General features: G+C 38.1%; 1 protein-coding gene across 1 annotated transcript in view; it reads right to left on the reverse strand.

Annotated features, from left to right (window-relative positions):
• CCDC138 (coiled-coil domain containing 138) overlaps positions 1–20,276 on the reverse strand; it is a 128,675-nt gene extending 108,399 nt beyond the window's left edge. Inside the window, exons 1-6 of the mRNA XM_006883823.1 lie at positions 20,184–20,276; positions 16,476–16,533; positions 11,917–12,037; positions 8,451–8,569; positions 5,800–5,987; positions 1,980–2,138 (exon numbers count right to left, since the gene is read on the reverse strand). Of these exons, the coding sequence (XP_006883885.1) occupies positions 1,980–2,138; positions 5,800–5,987; positions 8,451–8,569; positions 11,917–12,037; positions 16,476–16,533; positions 20,184–20,276 (738 nt within the window). The remainder of the gene's footprint in view (positions 1–1,979; positions 2,139–5,799; positions 5,988–8,450; positions 8,570–11,916; positions 12,038–16,475; positions 16,534–20,183) is intronic.
• Between the last annotated feature and the right edge of the window lie 904 nt (positions 20,277–21,180).

A 21,180-nucleotide genomic window follows, 5' to 3' on the forward strand; every position in this document is an offset into this window, starting at 1 on the left:
TTGTTTGCTGAAACTGAGGAGGACCAGAAGTATTTGCTGAAGAAGGTCAAGGACTACAGCCTTCAATATGGATTGAAGCTTCACATTGAGAAAACGAAGATTCTCACCACTGGGCTAATTGGCAGGATCATGTTAGACGGTAAAGAGACTGAAATTGTTAACAGCTTCAGAGTGCTTGGTTCCACAATCAACATTGCTGGTATCGGTATCCAAGAAATAAAAAAATGAATTGTACTGGGAAAGTCTGTTGTCAAGGACCTCTCCAGAGTACTGAAGAGCCAGGATAACAGTCTAGAGACTAAGGTGTGTCTGACCCAAGCCATGGTTTTTGCAATTACTTGCTATGCATCAGAAAGCTGGACAATGACTAAGGATGACAGAAGAAGAATTGATGCCTTTGAGTTGAGGTGCTAGAGAAGAGTGCTGAATATGGACTTCCAGGAGAACAAACAGATCTGTTCTGGAGAGGATAAAACCAAGCTGCTCCTTGGAGGCAAGGATTTTAAAACTCATATGACATACTTTGGGCACACTGCCATGAGGGACCAGTCCTTGGAGAAGGACATAAAGCTTGGAAAGGTGGAGAGACAGAAGAGGAGAGGAAGACCCCAGATAAGATGGACTGATGGCAATAACTAGAGTAATAGAGGTAGGTGTGTCAGAGACAGGGAAATTGGGTCAGGATAGAGCAGCAGTCAGAAGTATTGTACACATAGGATTGCTCACTATGAGTCACAAACAACTCAATGGCAAATATCAATTTGCTCCATGAGGTTAATGTAAATAAGTAAGACAGTCTCATAATTTTCCCTCCACTTCAAGTATGTAATGGAAAACTTTAGAACTTAAATATTTCAGGAATAAAAAGCTCATCAGACAGGCTCAACAGCAACATGGAGATAAAATTAAAAAATACTGAATTTAAAACAATTGAGTAGATTCAATTGAAGAACACAGAAGAACAAAATTGGGAATAAAAAAGAAGAGACAACAGCAGAACTTTAACCTATGAGTTAATAATGATCCCAAATAAAAGCAGGAAGCAACTGGAGCAGAAAAAAATCTGAAATATTAACTAAAAACTTCTAGAATTTGGTGGAAACGCAAATTTACAATCCCAATAGCTGAGTAAATGCAAAAGAGGATAAATGCCAAGGAAAGCATGCTGTACATAATATTAAAGAGTCATGAAATTATTTCCTTTATATTCTAGAAAAAACAAAATTATAAAGACAGAAAAATAGATACCTAGAGGCTAGCTATAGATAGAGAGAGGCTAGGAGGAGGGGAAAGAAACCATTACAAAACTGCTGGGATGATAATAGCCATTTTTTAATCTTACTGGTAATGGTAATAAAATTACTGTTTGCATTTATCAAAACTCACAGAATTGAGTAACAGTGAATTTTACTCTTTATAACTCACACATAATGTGCCACCTGATATGAAGCAATGAAACAAATTATTCTTTAAAATATTTTTGATAAAAATCCTTAACCTAGATATAAAACTTTAAGAAACAAGCAAATCCAAGAGGTGAGATTTAAATAACCCTGATCTGTCACAGAAAACAAAAGATGTTGAGGGTTCCACATTAAAAAGCTAAAAATACTTATAGAACAAATATATGAACCTGACTAGCTCTTGATCAGAAAATAAAAATAAACAAAAATGTAATTTAAAGAAAAGTAATAAAGTAATAGTAATAAAAAGTAAAAGTAAAAAAGATACTTTGGGGACCAGCCAGGAACATCATTTAATTAACATTACTTGATCTGAAAATGATGTTATACAGAATGTCTTTATTCTGATACATTATAAAATATTCAAAGGTCATCAAAATTTTTGCAAGTCACTTTCAAGTAGTTCAGAAAAACAGTGGGGTAGGATGATAGGCAAATGTGGAAAAATTTTAACAAATAGTAAATCTAATTTAAGAAAAAAATTAATTACTCTAAAATCAAATATCATATAGTTACCTCTTTCATAATCTGAAACCTTGTAAGAACCTCTTCTTCAACACCTTTAATTTTACTCAAGGCAGTTTCATGATTGAAAAGCAGTTCTTCTCGCTCAGCTAAAAAGCGTTCTCGCTTTTGAAGTTCTTCAGCAAATTCTTGTTGTGCTGCAGTTTCACACTGTCAACATACCAGACTTCGGTGTTTTAAAACACATTCATAAATTCTGCATATTCTCTTGAGTATTCTTATTGATTGTGACTATGGCTTAAGAGGTTTTCAGAACACAAGTACTTAAGTAAGTGCATTACAGTAACAGACTACTATAGCAAGTAAACTCGAATGGAAATTCTACCTTCTGAGAAACTTAACTTGTGTTAAAAATATGAGCTGACTCAAGAGAGTATCCATAGCAGGTTGTACTGACAATCAAATACCTCTTCAAATCCACTAGCTGCTCAACTCCACTAGCAGCCCCATGAGGGAAAGATAGGTAGACTCCTCCCATTTAGATTTACAGCATCAGAAGTTGAATGGAGCATCATATGAATCAGCATCAACTCTGAGTGACAGTGAGGTGAGTTTGGGTATTCCTTTCCTACAGTGGGTTCTTTTGACTAAGCAGGATTTTGGTCAGCTTGGGAGGCAGAGCAGATCTCTTGGGCCAATGACCTCAAAGGAAGTTCTGGGAAACAGGTGAGCTCTGTTCTTCCTAATTCAAATTATTTCTCTAATGAGTTTTAAATTGATTATGTAATTTGTTAAAAATTAATACATTTAGTCAAGATGCTTCAAGGATTTCTCATACTAAAATATCTCAGCCTAGTGTATGGGCAAAGAAGCAGTGGTAAAGATTTCAGCTGTTAACCCAAGTGTTGATAGTTCAAACCCACCAGCGACGAGGGTGGTCTTCTGTAAAAATAGACAGCCTTAGGAAACCTATAGGCAGTTCTACTGTGTCCTACTGGATCAGTACGAGTTGCAACCAACTCAGTGGTAGTGGATTTTCACTACAGAACTCATCCTTTGAGAAACTTTGTTGGCATAGTGGTAAGAAGCTGTGCTGCAATCCCAAAAGCACATGGTTCAAATTCAGCAGCTGCTCTGTGGGAGAAGGATGGGCAATCTCTTCCCATGCAATTAAACTGCCTCTGAACATCAGCTGGAGGTCAGCTATGAGTCAGTTCTGACTACACAAAGACAACTCATCTTTTAGGTCTCAGTTTAAATGTTACTTTTTCAGAGAAACCTTAGTGACCTCTTATTCCCCCAATGAAGTATTTATGCTATACTCATATTATTCCTTCATTAAAAGTTAAAAATTGTAACTCTAAGCATATTTGAGTAGCTCTGGTGGCTTAATTATAAAAAGCTGCACTGCAATCTCAAAGGCATGTGATTCAGGTCCACCAGCCGCTCCACAAGAAAAGGACAATCAATCTCCTCCTGTGCAATTTACTGTCACTGAAAGCCTGCTCAAGGGTCAGCTAGGACTCAGTTTTGACTCAAACGCAAATAACAACTCCACAGGTATTTATAATTTGCTTCTAATAAACTACAGACAGTAGAAACTATCTATATACTCTGCATCAAGTACTCCATATTAACAGGTGCTTCAAGTATCTGTTATGTGAAATCATACTATGATAAAATTTTATGCTTAATAGTAACTTCAAAATAATAAATGACAACAAAGTAATTTTTAAAGATAGATTAAACCAAAGATTCACTAAACCAGATTAATCCACTGTATTTCAATTTTTTCCTCATGTTATATTTATATCTTTATTGTGTTTGCTCTAGATAGATATATCTTCTTGTTGTTATTGTTGTTGTTGTTGTTGTTGTGTAGAGTCGGAACCAACCCACAACTGACCCTCCAGAGGGTTTTCAGAGGCAGTTATCACACAGGAGAGATTGTCCCTTCTTCTCCCTCAAAGCATCAGGTGGCCTCAAACTGCATGCCTTCAGGATTATAGCACAGCTTCTTGCCACGAGGCCACCAGAGCTCCCTACATATATCTTAGCAGACCCTAATAATTCCCTTTATCCTAGTATCATCAATATAGTGTCTTCCTAAAATATCATTTTCTTTCACTGTTATTATTTTTCAAATATTGAGTACTGTTGTTGTTGTTGTATGCCATCAAGTTGGAAATGACACACACTTGACCCTCAGCAAGTTTTCAGAAGCAGTAAATTTTCTCCCTTGGAGTAACTGGTGGATCTGAACCATATACGTTTGAATTGGTAGCACAATTTATTACCACTAAGCCACCAAAACTTTGGAGTAGCCAGTCTTTTATCACCAATTTCTTTTCCCAGGTAGGCTAATAAATTCAAGTCTGAAAATCACTCCTTTTAATAACACCTTATCACCAATTCTTTATACTTAGAATGCTCTTCTCACTTTACTTTGCCCTTTCTTTACATTCAACCTCTCAGTCAAGGACCAAGCTAAGTATCTCACCTAACCTGAACTTTCCCCAAAAGGGGAAAATAATAAGCTAAAATAATCTGTTTTGAAATATTTGGTAATAAGCTTCTAAATTATTTTGTAAAATGCAATAATGTTTTAAAAAAAATATTTCACGTGGCCTAGTGGCAAGAAGCTACACTGCAATCCCAGAGGCAAGCGGTTCAAATCCACCAGATGCTCTGTTGGAGAATGAGGGGAAATTTCCTCCTGTACCAATCCAATCCAACTAGTAAATAGTAAATAGTAAATAATCAGATCCAAATAGTAAAATAAATAAATTTATTTCATTAATTCATGATATGTCTCAAACTAGAAGAATTTCATCTAGGAATTATAAATTACATAGACATGAACTTCCTTCAATATTCTCACCAATAAGACAGATTGGCACAATGACTTTAACAATGAGCTCAAGCAGATCAGAGGACAGCGGCAGATAGGGCAAGGTTCAGAGCTGTTGTTAAAAGGGTCCCTATGAGCAGCAGTTGACTAGACAGCACCTAACAACAACAACATACCTCCCACCAAGGAGTCCAGGTAGTATACTGTGGAATATATCAGGCTGCTAACACCAAAAGGTTGAGGTTCAAATCCATTAGCCACTCTGTAAGAGAAAGGGGGTAATCTCCTCTTGTAAAGATTTAGTCTTGGAAACCCAATGGAAGGTTGCTAAAAGATAACCAATTCAGCAGCCATGAGTGGGTCAAGGCCCATGTAGAGGCTGATTGATAAATAAATCAATTAAATCTTTTTGGGGGAGGAAACTTTAAAGAGAGAAAAAAAGACAATGGGCAGAGTTAATTTTTATAAGAATTGACAATGGAGGTTCTTACATATAGATATTTTAAGATAAAGAATCTACAACAGCTACTTCAAAACTTCACAAGCCATTTTATTTTTTAGGTTTCTTTTTTCCTTTAAATTTTTTTAATTTTATTATTTGTGTGTGTGTGTGTGTACCATCAAATCGGATCTGACTAGTACAGGAGGAGATTACGCTTCCTTTTCCAGTAGAACATCCGGTGGATTCAAACCACATACCTCTGGGATTAAAGTGTAGCTTCTTACTAGGATACCAGAACTCCCTGTTTTTTAAGTTTCTTAAGCAAGGATGAGCTAATAACTAACAAAGACAATGTGAAATTTAAGACACACACTATACATAAAAATACCACTGTCTATATTTTTATTTCAGCCACTAAATTTTTCCCTCAATAGTTTCCCCATATTTCTCTCCTTATTGATCCTTGATTCACAAATCTAAAATGGTTAAAATATCTAATATTCAAATTCTAAATTCTGTAAATGCTTGATGCTTAAAACACAAAGATTTAAAATCTCAATTCAGTACTTAGTTCTTACCTGCAGCTTCTGATGTATTTGAAATAATTCATCATATATCTGATTGACATGATGTGGAAGTAAACTCTGCTTGCTGGATATTTTAGATGTTGGACACTTAACATTCTTCAAAGGAGAACCACTCGTATCACTAAAGTACTCATTCCAAGTTCTTGCATTTAAGGTCAAATTCATTGGCTGGACAAGTGCTAAACAAATTTTAAGTGAAATATTATTAATTTATTATTAAATATTCACAGTCATCTTCAAGAAGAATTATCTTGAATATGAAATGACACATTTTTAAAAATTTGAAGCGTAACATAAAGAGAGAAAGGATAAAAACACAAATGTTGTTAAATAACATTTGTAAATCTGGGAGACTTGTATAAAGTAATTCACTACATTCTTTTTTTAACTTTTTTGTATGTCTGCAATGCTTTCAAAATAAACTATTTTAAAGTAAATGAAAACATACATGTATTAACTTTCTATCCCAAGAAATGAAAAATTAGCTTAGAAATTCCTGATAACATTTCCCTCTCTCCTAAGCAAATTTAATCAATAGAATTTATTGCTATCTTATTTTTTTATTTTTTACCACTTATGTATCTGAAAAAAAACCCTTGTTTCATTTTGCTTGTAAATTTCATTTTATATTCTTTCTGTAATTATGTAAATTATGCAACTTCTGTTATTTTCTCCTTTAAAGAATGCTTTTATAAGAATCATTTCTATTGATACAACTATCAGAGGTTCATATATTTCTACTGCTCTGTTTTATAATAATCTACTATATATGCATATATGGATGTTTTGGCTAGAGAAAAGCTACACAGTCGTGAACGTAATTCCTGGTACACATGTTCAAAAGTTTCTCTAGAGCATATAGCTAGTAATAAAATCGTTAAATTAGATAATTTAAATGGAGGTTCCATTTTACTAAAAAGTCAACCTGGTTTACAAATTTTTTTTTCTAAAAATATTTCTTAAATACTGATCTTTACTTCGAATAATAGCAATGGATCACTCCAACTGCACCATACCCTTGCCAACACTGTCATAATTTTCCATTCCTTCTGAGGGTAAGAAACTATCTCATGGTGGTTTCATTTTACATTATCCTTTTACCTCTAAGGAAGATGTTCCCATTATTATAATCGTAACTCTTCTGCAGACCCTGGGCTCCACTCTCTACCTGGAATCTGAAGGAGCCAAACGAGTCTTAGAGACTATATAGCTCAACTGCAAAACAGGTCTATAAGGTAAACAGAAATACCAAGGAAGTTGTCATTCCTTCGAACAATCAACCGTACAAGATGAAAAGAGCAGCATTAGCCCAGAGCTAAAACTCAGAGGCAGCAACGGGTAGGATAGAAAGGTTGATGGACATTAGAATCAGAGGGATAAAACAGGAAGAGTATGGTTACTATGTAAGTATAAAAATATATGTTAATTTTTAAAAAATTCCATTTCAATAAATGTCCTTTCAGTGCTCTGCTTCGTAACTGTGAAACTTCGTCTCACGTACTTTAGGCATGTTGTCAGGTGGGGCCAATCTTTAGAGAAACACATCACACTGGGAAAGCTAGATGGTCAGTTAAAGAGAGGCAGAGCCCTAACAAATATGAATCGATACAGTAACTGTAACAACGGGTTCAAGTGTATCAGAAATCATGAGGATGGCACAAGATAGCACAAGCTTCAGATCTGTTGTTGTTCACAGGGTTGATAAAAGTTGTAGTTGACCTGATGACATCTAACAAGATCAACAATTCCCTGGAGAAAGTTATCATGCTTGGTAGAGGATTGGGAGAAAAGTAGAAGACCCTCAAAAAAAGATGGACTGACATAGCAACTGCAATAATGGGCTCAAGTATAGGAGACATGAGGAGGACAGCACAGTACCAGGCAGGGTTTCACTCCATTGAACTCAAGGCTGTTATGAGTTGGAGTCAACAGCACCTTAACAGCAACCACCACCACCACATTTCAGAGGAAAAGACCAACACACAGAAACACAAGTCCAGCCAGAATCTTTTTTTCTTATCTCTACAAATCAAGAAGGCAAAACTAGAAAAAAGATGTAAAAGAGAAAGGACAGCAGAAAATGAATGCATGCTGTTTGTAGACAACTTATTTCCAGATGAAATGCACTAATATTAATAATGGGACAACAGTGCTCATCCAATCTTATAGCTTAGCGAGAGGGAAGCACCATATCTGGTCCTCTCAGTTTTTGAAATTCTGATAAAATTCTAAAATGCAACCACAAGAGTTCAGTAACTAAAGAATTCCAAATCACATAATTTACTTTCTAAAAATATTTAAGGGTTAATCAAAACCCATCATAATAATTTACTAACTTTCTAACAATATATTAACATCTAAAAAGCCTCACAAAAATTAAAGACAAAAAAGTATTTATTTGATTTTTAACTTACTTTGGTAAATCCTGAGACCAAAAAAATTACTATTGGAAAAACATCAGTATAAGCTTTTTCTTATTTTCTCCTCCAGTTTCAATAAAGACAGTAACTATTATATATCTAACAAATAAATCAGCATACAGAGAATTACAGACTGCTCAGAACCAGAGTCATTACTTTTGGAATAAGCTTTACAGACTTTATCTGACAAAATGATTCACTGAAAAGAAACATTTCTTTTACCTTTATCCATTTCTTTATGGTTGCAAACTTTGGAGGCACTAACTCTATGTTCATTCTCAATTAACTCTTCAGTTTCCCATTGCTTCAAATCATGAAAATAATTCAGTTCATCATCTAAGCTTTAAAAAAAAAAATCTATCATCACAATCTGGAAGTTTTCTACACCATATTTTTTTCTTTTTTCCTACACATTTTAAAACGGCTTTTCAAACATTAACAGGAAAAGATTATTAAGAAATAGTGCAAAAAGTAACAATCATTGATCCTGATGACGCATTAAAAATAAGCACTTTTTGGCCTTCTCTACCTTTTCAAAAGTGCTGAACTTAAAACTACATAAGGCTATAGAATACTACACCACTTTCCAACACTTTCTTTTGTTGTTCTTGTTTAATGCCGTCGAGTCGTAGATGACTCATAGCGACCCTATGAACAAACAACCTGAGCACTGTTCATACATAGAGTTTCCAGAGGCAAGCCATTTTGGAAGTGGATGCCGCTCCTGCTTCCGGGCTTGATTTAGTCGGGAAACTCCAGCCAACACTGTCCACCATGGGTGCCCATTACCACGACTGGCACATCACCGTCACAGGCTTCAGCATCACAGCAACCACGAGTTACCTCTGTACAGCAACGCACCCAGTGCTATATCACCTAGAAGAATGTTTGACAGGAAGACAATTTGAACCTGGCCGAGGGCCGCAGGCCCGAGGGCCCTTTGGGCTTAAGGACACCTCCTGGTTCAAACCCTAGGCCCAGGCTAGCTAGCCTCACTCCAGGGACAGAGCAAACCTGCACATCAAACACATTCCCGGAAAAGCAGTCAACTCCAAAAACTTGCCACGATTCCTGCACTTCCACCACCACGCTCCTGCCTTCTGGCAAGGAGAGCTTCCCAAGAGCTGGGAGGAGCCGGCCAAACCAGGAACAACATGGCCACTTCTTCCCCACTGCCTTGGGCTTAAGGCCGCCTCCTGGTTCAAACCCTAGGCCCAGGCTGGCTAGCCTCACTCCAGGGACAGAGCAAACCTGCACATCAAACACATTCCCGGAAAAGCAGTCAACTCCAAAAACTTTCTTTTAGCTGACTAAAAAAAAATCCATTTTATAGATATCACAAGTATTCCTTATGCACAGTGTTGGATAAAAGAACTAATGTTTCACATGAGGAAACAGAATTCCAAAAATTTAAATGACTAACAGAGTACAACAGAATCCTAGGGAGTCTTTCCAAAAGTTAAGATTATTTCAGAATGGAAATTTCTACAGCAGTGCTGTTCAAAAAGAATCTAAAGCATGTAGAATATATGATGTTTAATATTCTAGCACCAGCTTAAAATCACTAAAAGCAAAGGGTAAAAGTTAGGTAATGTACAAGATTGCTTTAAGTCAGAATTTACTCCAGAGCACCCAACCACTAGCAGCATATCCAAAACATTTCAACATATAATACAAAACATGAGATAATTTACCCATGTTGTATCATAAAAGTGTGTATTTTACACAGGAGAACACATTAGAGTTCAGATAGCTATACTTTAACTACTCAACAGACACACGTGCCCTGTACCTATTGTATTAGCATAGCTATAGAACAAATAATTCACAACAAGGGATTCTGGAAAAATTCTGCAATGTTATAAAATCTCCAAAGACCAAAACCTGTCAATTATAACTTGAAAGTACACATAAATCATGTATGAAAATATAAAACCATCTGTTAAGTATAGGAATACAATTTCATTAATTCACAAATATTACATTAAAGCAAAAGGAACCTAAAGAATCCTACCTAGTAAAGCATATGGTTAAGTGGCTGGCCCAATCACCCTACACCTGCGCTCAAGGGAAAGATCTGGCTATCTGGTCCCATAAAGATTATAGCCAAGAAAACTATGAGACCACTCTATTCTACCACATGGGGTTATTATGAGTCGAAACTACTATCCAGTAACACATTCTCTCTACCTCCTGTGCAATCTTGAATTCAAATGAACTAGGTCATTTTGTGATTATCAACTGAAAGCTAACAATAAGGACACTCAGTAAATACAATGTTCCCAGCACTGTCCTTAGTGCTCTATAGTCATTAACTCATTTATTAGAGAATGAAGATATTGTGAAAAAATTCAAGATCACCAGTATTAATTAGATATTTTACCCACTGCTACAGAGTTATTTAACACCTAACAATCCAACAGGGTTTTCAGCCTATAATCTTTACAGAAACAGAATGCCACTCCTTGATTCCACAGAGCAAATAGGTACCATTTGGTTAGCTGCCAAGCTCATAACCATGACCCTCCCTGCCAAACCAAGTGCAGGTGGTTCAAACCTAACAGTTTATCCATGGGAGGAAGATGGGCAATCTCCTCCAGAGTGTTTTATAGCCCCTGGAAACTTGCTGAGTTTTCAGAACTCTGAGTTAGTTGTGACCAGACAACACATGACATGCATTTATATATGTGTAAAACATATTCTTATGGCTTAGTGTAAGGAGCTGCAACCCAGGCTCAAATCCACCAGTTGCTCCGTCAGAGAAAGATGGGCAATTTACTCTTGTGCAATTTACTGCCTCTGAAAATCTGATGGAGGTTCAGCTGTGAGTCAGTTTCGACTTCACAGCACACAAGAATACGTTGTGTGTGTGTGTGTGTGTGTGTGAGAGAGAGAGAGAGTAAGAGAGAGAGAGAGAGAGAGAGAGGTGTGTGTGTGTGGGTGAGAGAGAGAGAGAGTGTATGTGTGGGTGTGTTACACCTTATTTCAAAATGTAAACCCCTGAATACGCACAGCATTTTCTTTCTGCTATGTACTTTTCCATATACCATGGACTGCTAAGAGAATGAACAGGTTCGTCCTAGAGAGGGTTAAACCAGACTGCTCTTTGGTTGCAAGGATTCTGAGGCTTCATCTGACATACATTGGACATGTTGCAAGGAAGGAAGGACTTTGGAGAGGGATGTAATGCTTGAGAGGGTGGAGGGATACAGCAGGAGAGGAAGACCCTCAATGAGATAGATTGATTCAGTAACTGGCATAATGAGGGTAGGTGTGTCAGAGACAATAAGACTGGCACAGGATAGAGTAGGGTTTAGGGCTGTTGTACATAGGGTCACTATGAGTCACAGGCGACTTAATGGCTCATAGCAACATTTATTTTTGACAGCAAAATTCCATTTGGAACTTTTTGTCATTTTGGCTTCTACTGCTTTTATATTAGCTTAACCCATAGTATTATCTCCTCTGTAAAAGTGACAACAATTTGCTGTCCAGGACTGAATCTAGTTTGGTAGTTGGCATCTTCAGATACTCTGGCTCTCCATCTTGCAACTACCTAAAATATAGTGCTCAGCACACATTTCTTTCAGAAATAAGCAAAAAATATATACACAATGTGCCCTTTTCCCATTCTACTTTTTTTAAGATACTGCAGGAATAGAAACAGAAAGGATTTGGAACTATTTACCAATTTTTGCTTAATTGTTTCAATGAACTTGTAAGAGGTGTTGTAGGATGCTTTCCTTCATTAGAACAAAACCTTGATGATAAATCAGCTTTATCTCTAAATGAATAGAAACCCAAATCATCTGTAAACATAAAAGAAAACACTAGAGATTACTTATTTGCAATTACACACAAATAATCCCTGAGGTTTCAAAGATCCAAACCAAAAACTAATCCCACTGCCGATAAATTGATTGCAACTCAGTGACTCTCCATCTGTTTTCCATCAAGTTTCTGAATCTGTAAATCTTTATGGAAGGAGTTGTTGTTTTGTGCCATCAAGTTGGAGGTGACCCATAGCTGATGCTCCGTGTGTTTTCGGTAAAGCGCACAGGAAAATGCCCTTCTTTCTCCGTTGGAGCAGTACAGCCGGTGAATTCAGACTAAACTGACATTTGAGTTTATGGCACAAAATTAGCACACTATTCTACAAGAGCTCCTCAAGGCTCAAAAGATAAGACTGATAAATTACTTCAGGGGTTGGTTCCCCCCCCCTGTATTATCTCCCTAAATAGATGACAAAGTTAAAACAAAACAAGAAGCATCAAATGCTATTTGATCCTAGCAATAACCCTGTGTAGTGAGTAAGCTAGATACCTTTAATCTTTATCAACAGAGACCTGCTAGATGTGCAGGCTAGGTTTAGAAGAGGATGTGGCAATAAGGATGTTACATGGATCTTGGCAGAAAGCAAGGAGTACCAGAGAAATGTCTATCTGTGTTTTATTGACTATGCAAAGGTATCTGACTGTGTGGATTACAAGAAACTGTGGCTGACTCTAAGAATGGGAATCCCAGAATACTGGCTCATGCTTATGTGAAACCTATATTTGGATCAGGAGGCAGTCATTAGAACAGAGCAAGGAAACACTGCATGGTTCAAAATGAGGAAAGGTATATGCCAAAGATGTGTCCTATCTCCATATCTTTTCAATCTATATATGTGGAACAGATCATCTGGAGACTGGGCTCTATGAGGAAGAATGTAGCATCAGAATTGGAAGAAGACTCATCAACAACCTACGTTATGCAGATGACACAACTTTGCTTGCTGAAAGTGAGGAGGACCTAAAGCACTTGCTGCAGAAAGTCAAGGACTGCCACCTTCAATATGGACTGAAGCTCAATAGCAAGAAAACAAAGATTCTCACCACTGGGCCAATTGGCAGCATCATGATACATAATGAAGAGACTGAGATTGTTAACAGCTTTAGATTGCTTGTCTCCACAATCAGCACTGCTGGTATTAGCAGCCAGGAAACTGAATTGGGAAAATGTGCAGTGGAGGACCTCTCCTAAGTAATGGTGAGCAATGGTGAGTAACTGAGCAACGTTGTCAGTCTGGATACTAAGGTGCACCAGATCCATGATATGGTCTACACAATTACTTGATATGCATCAGAGAGCCAGACAGTGACTAAGGATGACAGAAGAATTGATGCTTTTGAGCTGTGGTGCTGGAGAAGAGTATAGAATATACCACAGATGCTTAGTAGAACAAACAGATTCATCTTAGAGAGGGTGAAACTAAGCTACTCCTTGGAGGCATGGACGCTGAAGCTCCATCTCACATACTTTGGGCAAGGAGGGGACCAGTCCTTAGAGAGAAACATCATGCTTGGAAGGGTAGAGGGACAGCACAAGAGAGGAAGACTCTGGATGACATGGATTGACTCAGTAACTAGGGTAATGGTGTAGGTGTGTCAAGAGTTCAGAGATGTTGTACATAGGGTCGCTATGAGTTGCAAGTGACTCAGTGGCACATAACAACAACAACAGGTCAAGATCCTGTGGACCAGAGAGGTTATATAAGTTTTCCCAAGCTAGCAAGTGAGAAGACTAAAATTTAGAATTCAGACTTCTACTTAATTATACAAACCTTTATCTGCCCTCAAATAATTAACACAAATCTTTAGCAAAATTAAATGAACTAAAGCAAATCAGTTACTTCTCTATCAAGAAACTAAGAAATATTCTTTAAATATATAAGTTCTTCTCTAACACTTCTATACTCCTCAGACATGGACAGATACATACTTTCTAAATTATATTGTCCAGCAAAATTCATTACTAAGACACAATTTTCATTTTCATCTTTTAGTACTCAGTAACATCTACTGTATTTTTTTTCTGTTTCTGAAGGTTATTTTTTCTCAGGATCCAAAGATTATTTCTTCAAATCAACTAATTTTAGTTGAAAAGCGATTTACTGATCCAATTAGCCAGCATCTCTCACCAAAGCAACAAGGAATGACCTTTATTTCTCATTTCAAAATTACTAAATTTGGAGAGAAAAATTCTCTAGTCAACCATGTGATGAAATTTAGTAACGCCGTATGCTGTAATTACCCCAAAGTTCAGCAGTTACATTTACTAAATAAAAAGTACCTAATATATGTGGGAGCTCTAGTAGCCTAGTCAGTAGGGAACTGTGCAGCTAACTCAAAGGCCACACCTCTCTCGTGGTTCAAAAACAACGGAGCTCCCAGGGAACAAAATGAGTGATCTCCCATGAGAGTTACGGCACTGCAAACTCAAAGGAGGGTCAGCTATGAGTCAGTTCTGAATGGATGACAATGAGAGGGAAGACGTATCAGCAAAGTAGTATGTTAATGGAGAGTAATTGTTGTTGTTATGTGCCATTGAGTCCCGAGACCCACAGTAACCCTATGTACAAAAGTCCTGTCTCTGACCCGCCTAACCCATTGCCCCAGTTACTGTATCAATCCATCTCACAGAGGGTCTTCCTCTCTTGCGCTGTCCCTCCACCCTCCCAAGCGTGATGTTTCTCGCCAAGGACTGATCCGGCCTTACAATATGTCCAAAGTATGTCAGATGAAGTTTCAGAATCCTTGCCTCCTAGAAGCAGCCTGGTCTCATCCTCTCTAGAATGAACCTGTTTGTTCTCCTAGCAGTCCATGGTATATTTAATACTCTTCTCCAGCACCACAGCTCAAAGGCATCAATTCTCCTTCTATCATCCCTAGTCACTGTCCAGCTTTCTGATACATAGCAAACAACTGCAAAGACTGTGGTCTTAATCAGGCACACCTTAGTCTCCAGACTGACATCGTTGCTCTTCAGTACTTTGGACAGAGCTCTGACACCAGACTTGCCCAATGCAATTCGTCTTTTAATTTCCTGGCTGCTGGTACCAAGAATGTTGATTGTGGAGCCAAGTAAACGAAAGCTCTTAACAGTCTATCATGATGTTGCCAAATTAGCCCAGTGGTGAGAATGTTTGTTTTCTTGATGTTGAGCTTCAATCCGTATTGAAGGCTGTAATCCTTGACTTTCTGCAGCAAATACTTCAGGTTCTCTTCAGTTTCAGCAAACAGGGTTGTGTCATCTGCATAACACTGATTGCTGATAAGTCTTCCTCCAATTCTGATGCCGCATTCCTCCTCACACAGTCCAGCCTTCCAGATAATCTGTCCTACATATAATAGACTGGAGAGGTATAGAAATAGGACACATCCTTGGAGTATACCCTTTCCAATTTTGAACTATGCAGTGTCTCCTTGCTCTGTTTGGATGACTGCCTCCTGGTCCAAGTATAGGTTTCACAAAAGCACGATCAAGTGTTCTGGGATCCCCATTTTTCTCAGAGTCAGCCACAGTTTGTTGTGATCCACAAAGTCAAATGCCACTGCATAGTCAATGAAGCACAGATAGACATTCCTCTGGTACTACCTGCTTTCAGACAAGATCCATCTAACATTAGGTATAATATCCCCTGGTACCATGGACTCTTCTAAACCCAGCCTGCACTTCTCAGTTGATATGCTTTTCCAGTCATTTTTTTTATAACCTTCAGCAGAATCTTGCTTGCATGTGATATAAATGATATTGTTTGATAATTTCTGCACTCATATATAATTTCCAGAATCTTATCTTGGTAGAATAAAACAAATAACTTAGTTACACAGGAACATACAGAAAGTACTATCCACACAATAACAGTCAAATCTTTTGGACCCATATACTTGATCAATTCCTCCTCTAGTGCAATAATATGATATCAATAATTTCAATAAATTTATCAATTTAAAAGTCAGCAATTAGTTCTCCATATTCAATTCATTTTTAACATCTTTAAAGGAAGAAATACTGTAAAGGAAAACATAAAAGTAATTCACTTTGTTTTTTATTTTATATCCATTTGTACACAAAATTTGTATACATCTTATTTCATTCATGTGCATTATTATACTTCACATGTTCCTTCATTCACACTGTCTTTCACACAATCATTCATATATGTTGTGTTTTACAATATCACTCACCAATGACCTATTTCTACCATTACCCCATCTTTTAAGCTCTTCACTTTGATTTTTAAAGCTATATTACACATCTTTTTAAAAAACTGAATACAGTAGGTTCATTAACCAACAGGAAAAAACCTTGGTGTCACAACACATATGGCATTATTACAAGTCTGAACAAGTTACCTTTATTTCTTTATCTTTAAAAATTTGTTAAAAACCTCCAAATATCCAAAATACTCTATTGGCTTACCTGAGTATGTTAGAGAGCTCCTCTGACATTTAGCCTGCTCAGAATTTGAAAAATCATACTAAAAAAAAAAAGCCAACAATATTTTTAATAAAACTCCATTTATAGTCCCAAAACAGCTCCCCACATATTATATATTAATAATAATTATAAAAGTAATTAATTACAAAGGTTACTGTAGAGAAATTAATGGGTACAGCCTTAACCAAAAGGTCAAAGTTACCATCACCAGTAAATGGATAAACCATCACGTGGCTCCTGATGAACAGGGAAGGGCACATCTTATGCATGGAGCACGACCAGAAATCCACAGCTATCAAGTCAATTCCGACTCATAACAATCCTACAAGACAGAGATAACTGCTCCAAATGGTTTTCAAGACTGTAAATCCTTACAGAAACAAGCTGTCACTCCTTCTTCCACTGAGCAGTGTGTAGGTTTGAACTGACAATCACCTTTTGGTTAGTTGCTGAGGGCTTAACCACTGCACTACACGGGCACCTTCCTTGTAGTATGCCTGCAGTCAAATTTAAACTCATTGTCAGTTGAGTTGGGTTTAGACTCACAGCTACCCTCCAATCAGGCTTCCAAGGCTATAAATCACAATGGGAGGAGTCTGCCAATCTTTACTGAGGAGCTTGTGGTGAATTTAAACTGCCAATGTACAGTGCAAATGACTACAACCCACCTCACTTGGGCTCCTGTACCTGCCAAAACCAAATCATAAGGTATCCACTGGCCATGCTTCATTGTAAATTGTCTCATATTCCATTATCACTGTATAGGAAAAAAAGGTTAGCTTTCTAGATGAATGGTAACAAAATGCAGTGTGCATTCCTGCACTGGGAAATGGAGCAAGAAAAATACCTCCACAAAGAAAATTAATGAGATACACTGATGAAATCTGAATGTGGACTAGGAATTACACTTGAACACTGGATTAATATTAAATTTTCTGATCATTTCATTTTGCTTATCTTAAGAATGTCCTCATTATTAATTAAAACAAAAATTAAGTATTTCTACTTATGGGCAAATGCACACGATACCACCCAATCATCTAAAAGAGCTAAGAGAGAAAAAAAAAAAAATGAAGGCGAGAGAATGGTAGAACAAATAAGGCAGAGGTTAACTGGCAAATCCAAGTGAAGGGTACAAAGGAGGTTACCATATGTTTCTTGCAACTTTACACGAAACTATTTAAAAATATAAAGCATTTAAAAAGGGATTAACTAGTTGTTTTGCTGGTTTTGGGGTTTTTTTTAACTCTACTAAAGTATTTCTTAAGATAAAAGAAAGTTCAAAAATAATTTCTACACTACCTTCGGTGTACTTTCTTTTTTAAGACATATTCTTTTTATTTTGGTTAAGATGACTACGATTATTGTTCCCTATGCAACCAATTTTTGCTTATAACTACAATTTTATTCAGGTTAACAAGACAGAAGGTGAAAAGACAACTTTGATTGTGAAGATCTAATTGAAAGAATAAATAAAATTTCAATGTACTTTCTACAAGCAAGTTTCATATAAATAAGTTGTTGTTGTTGTTGCTGATTGCTGTTGAGTCAAGCATGACTCATAGCAACCCTGTGAAAAAAGGCCGAAGCGATTCTATAACTATCATCATTTATCAAAGTTCATAGAGTTTCCAGAGGCAGGTTGTTTAGGAAAAGAATGCCACTCCTGCTTACAAACCTGTCTTAAACTAGGAGACCCAGCAAACACTATCCACCATGAGTAACCATTATCACATTTGGCACCCTAATGGCACAAGGTTCAGCATCACAGCAACCTCAGGTTACCTTTGTACAGAATGTTGAAAGAAGAGTGCTGTACCACTTAGAAGAATGTTCCTCTCAAATACAATAACCAACTTTTAAATACAAAGGCCTTCCCCAAGGTCTTGTTGACTCTAAACGAGAGGCTTAAATTAAAATAAATAAATAAATAGTGTGTGTGTGTGTGTGTGTGTGTGTGTGTGTGTGTGTGTAGTGTTTGTTATGTGCTGTTGAATTGCCTGTCACATATAGCGACCCTATGTAAAGCAGCTCTGAATTCTTCCCTGTCCTGAGCCAGTCTCACTAATTCTGACACCAACCCCCATTGCCCCAGATACTGTATCAATCTATCTCATCCAGGGTCTTCCTCTCCTGCGCTGTCCCTCCACCCTTCCAAGCATGATGTCCTTCTCCAACAACCAGACTCTCCTGGCCACAGACCCAAAGTATGTGAGACAGAGCTTCAAAATCCTAGCCTCCAAGGAGAGGCTTGGCTTTACCCTCTCCAAGTCAGATTTATTTTCTTGGCAGTCCATGGTATGTTCAAGACTCTTCTCTAACACCACAACTCAAAGGGATCTATTCTTCTGTCATCCTTAGTCATTGTCCAGCTCTCTGAAGCATAACAAGTAATTGAGAAGACTATGACCTGGATTAGGTGCACCTTTGTCTCTAGAATGACATCATTGCTTTTCACGCCTCAAGAGGTACATGAGAAATTTTCCCAATGCAATTCATCTTTTGATTTTTCTGACTGCTGGTGCCAAGAGTGTTGACTGTGGAGCAGAACAACCTCAATCTCTTCTCCATCTATCATGGTGGTGCCAATTGGCCCAGTGGTAAGAATCTTTGTCTTCTTGATGTTGAGCTTCAATTCATACTGAAGACTACAGTGCTTGACTTTCTACAGCAAGCACTTCAGGACCTCTTCAGTTTCTGCAAGCAAGGTTGTGTCATTTGCATATTGTAGGTTGCTGAGGAGTCTTCCTCCAATCTTGATGCCACACTCCTCCTCATAAACCCCTGCTTCCCAAATGATCTGTTCTGCATACAGATTGAAATGGTATGGAGACAGGATACGTCCCTGACTCACTCCTTTCCTGTTTTTGAACAACTGTGTTTCCTTGCTCTCTTCTGAATACTGCTATTTGGTCCAAGTATAAGTTTTGCATAAGTACAATCAAGTGTTCTGGGAGAAATCTTTAAAAGGTATAGTGAGGAAAAAGTTCTCTGTTGTTCATTACATACTCTTTTAAGCACTCTCTCTATGGAATCAAATTGGCAATATCAAATCAAAAGACTGGACAGGTACCTAAAGAGGCAGTGAGTTTACTTTAACCAGGGAGGAACAAACTAGCAAATGAGGGTGAGAATGGCTCCACAACTGAAAGAATGTAATCAATGTCGATGAACTTTACGAGCTGAAATTGTCAAACTGGTATGTCTTGCTGTGCATAATCACAACAAAATTAACTTTTATATTGTTATAAAAAGTTATAGTTTTTTCTGTTAGAAACTTGATCCTTCTATGCATTTGACATGTTATCTCTCAAGCATAGCATGTCCGTACAACAAACTACCTTGCTCCTGGCTAAGTTTCACTACATCCAATTTTGTGCAAAGGGTAGTAAGCACAACGCTTTTCCTAAACTTTAAAACGGCACCAGCTTGCTGGGTTTTCCTGTCAGTTTTCCAACAGGCTCTGAAAACCACCGTAGGGAAGAGGTCTTCGGGTACCGTGATCCACAGTTAATAGCAGCCTCAGTTCCCAAATGTTGAGGCAGAGCTGACTAGTTGACACCTCCAGGGTCCAAACGGGCCAACTCTAAGAAGGGCTTCTCCAGTTAACAGGAGACTTGGGGAAGAGAAGACAAAAACAAGGACTGGGGCTTCGGGGCAGGAAGGAGGACGAAGAGGAGATGGTCTCACCTCTTCGGGGAAGTTGCTCCCTAGCCCGTACAGGCTTTTGAGGCGCTCCACTGCGAGGTCTTGACCTGGGGGCTTCACCACCCGAGGCTCCATGACTGTGCTTGGTTGCCGTTGTCTCTGCAGCAACAGCGTTCAAACCCGCGGCGAGGCGGCAAGGGGCGGAGCGCGTGGATGCGGTCTGCGTCATGGCGCAGAATGCGTGACGCATAGCGCGTCTACGTCCTGTCGCATCTAAAATGTGGTTGACGGTTGTAAGGCAAAGTGTGCTTGTCCATCAGGCCTGAGCTGGTGAGGTGACCGATGAGCGTGAAGCAGCCGGGCGCCCAAGGAGCATTTTAATACTAAGTGGACCTCACTCACTGGTTTGATGATGCCCGTCTATGTAGGTTTATATCCTCGCGTTAGTGGTGCCTAATGAGTAGACCACTTATCGCTTTACAAGCGTTTGTAATTAGATAAACATTTTTCCCTTTAGTAGTGGGGGGGGGGGGGAGGAATTTTTTTGCACACTGGATTTTCCCTCAGTCGTGAAAAAGCAAAAAAACTTTAGAAAGACTGTGATAAATGGCCTCCAATCTGAACACTAAATCCCACTTTAGTTGATCTGGCGGGTCACTCACCCCACCCCTAAGAAGCTTAAGGACATTGTTGTTAGGTGTCCAGTCGGTTCGTAGTGACCCAAATGAACAGATCTGACACTTGCCCTATCCTGCTCCATCTTCACCATCCCTGATATGCTCAAGCCCAGTGTAAAAAAGTCACTGTGTCATTCTATCTTGTTGGAGGTCTTCTCTGACTTTTATACATTCCACAGATGTAATCTGATTCCTGTGTAGTTCATCAGGTTAGGGCCATGTGTACAGTCGCCTTTTTCGTTTTTAGAAAACGTATTGACAATTAATCGTTGTTTGTTGTTGTTATGTGCCGTCGAGTCGCTTGCGACTCATAGCGACCCTATGTACAACAGCCCTAAACTCCGCTCTGTCCTGTGCCAATC

This window comes from Elephantulus edwardii, unplaced genomic scaffold, assembly GCF_000299155.1.
Source record: "Elephantulus edwardii isolate Elephantulus edwardi_28Jun2011 unplaced genomic scaffold, EleEdw1.0 scaffold00030, whole genome shotgun sequence".
NCBI classification, from domain to species: domain Eukaryota; kingdom Metazoa; phylum Chordata; class Mammalia; order Macroscelidea; family Macroscelididae; genus Elephantulus; species Elephantulus edwardii.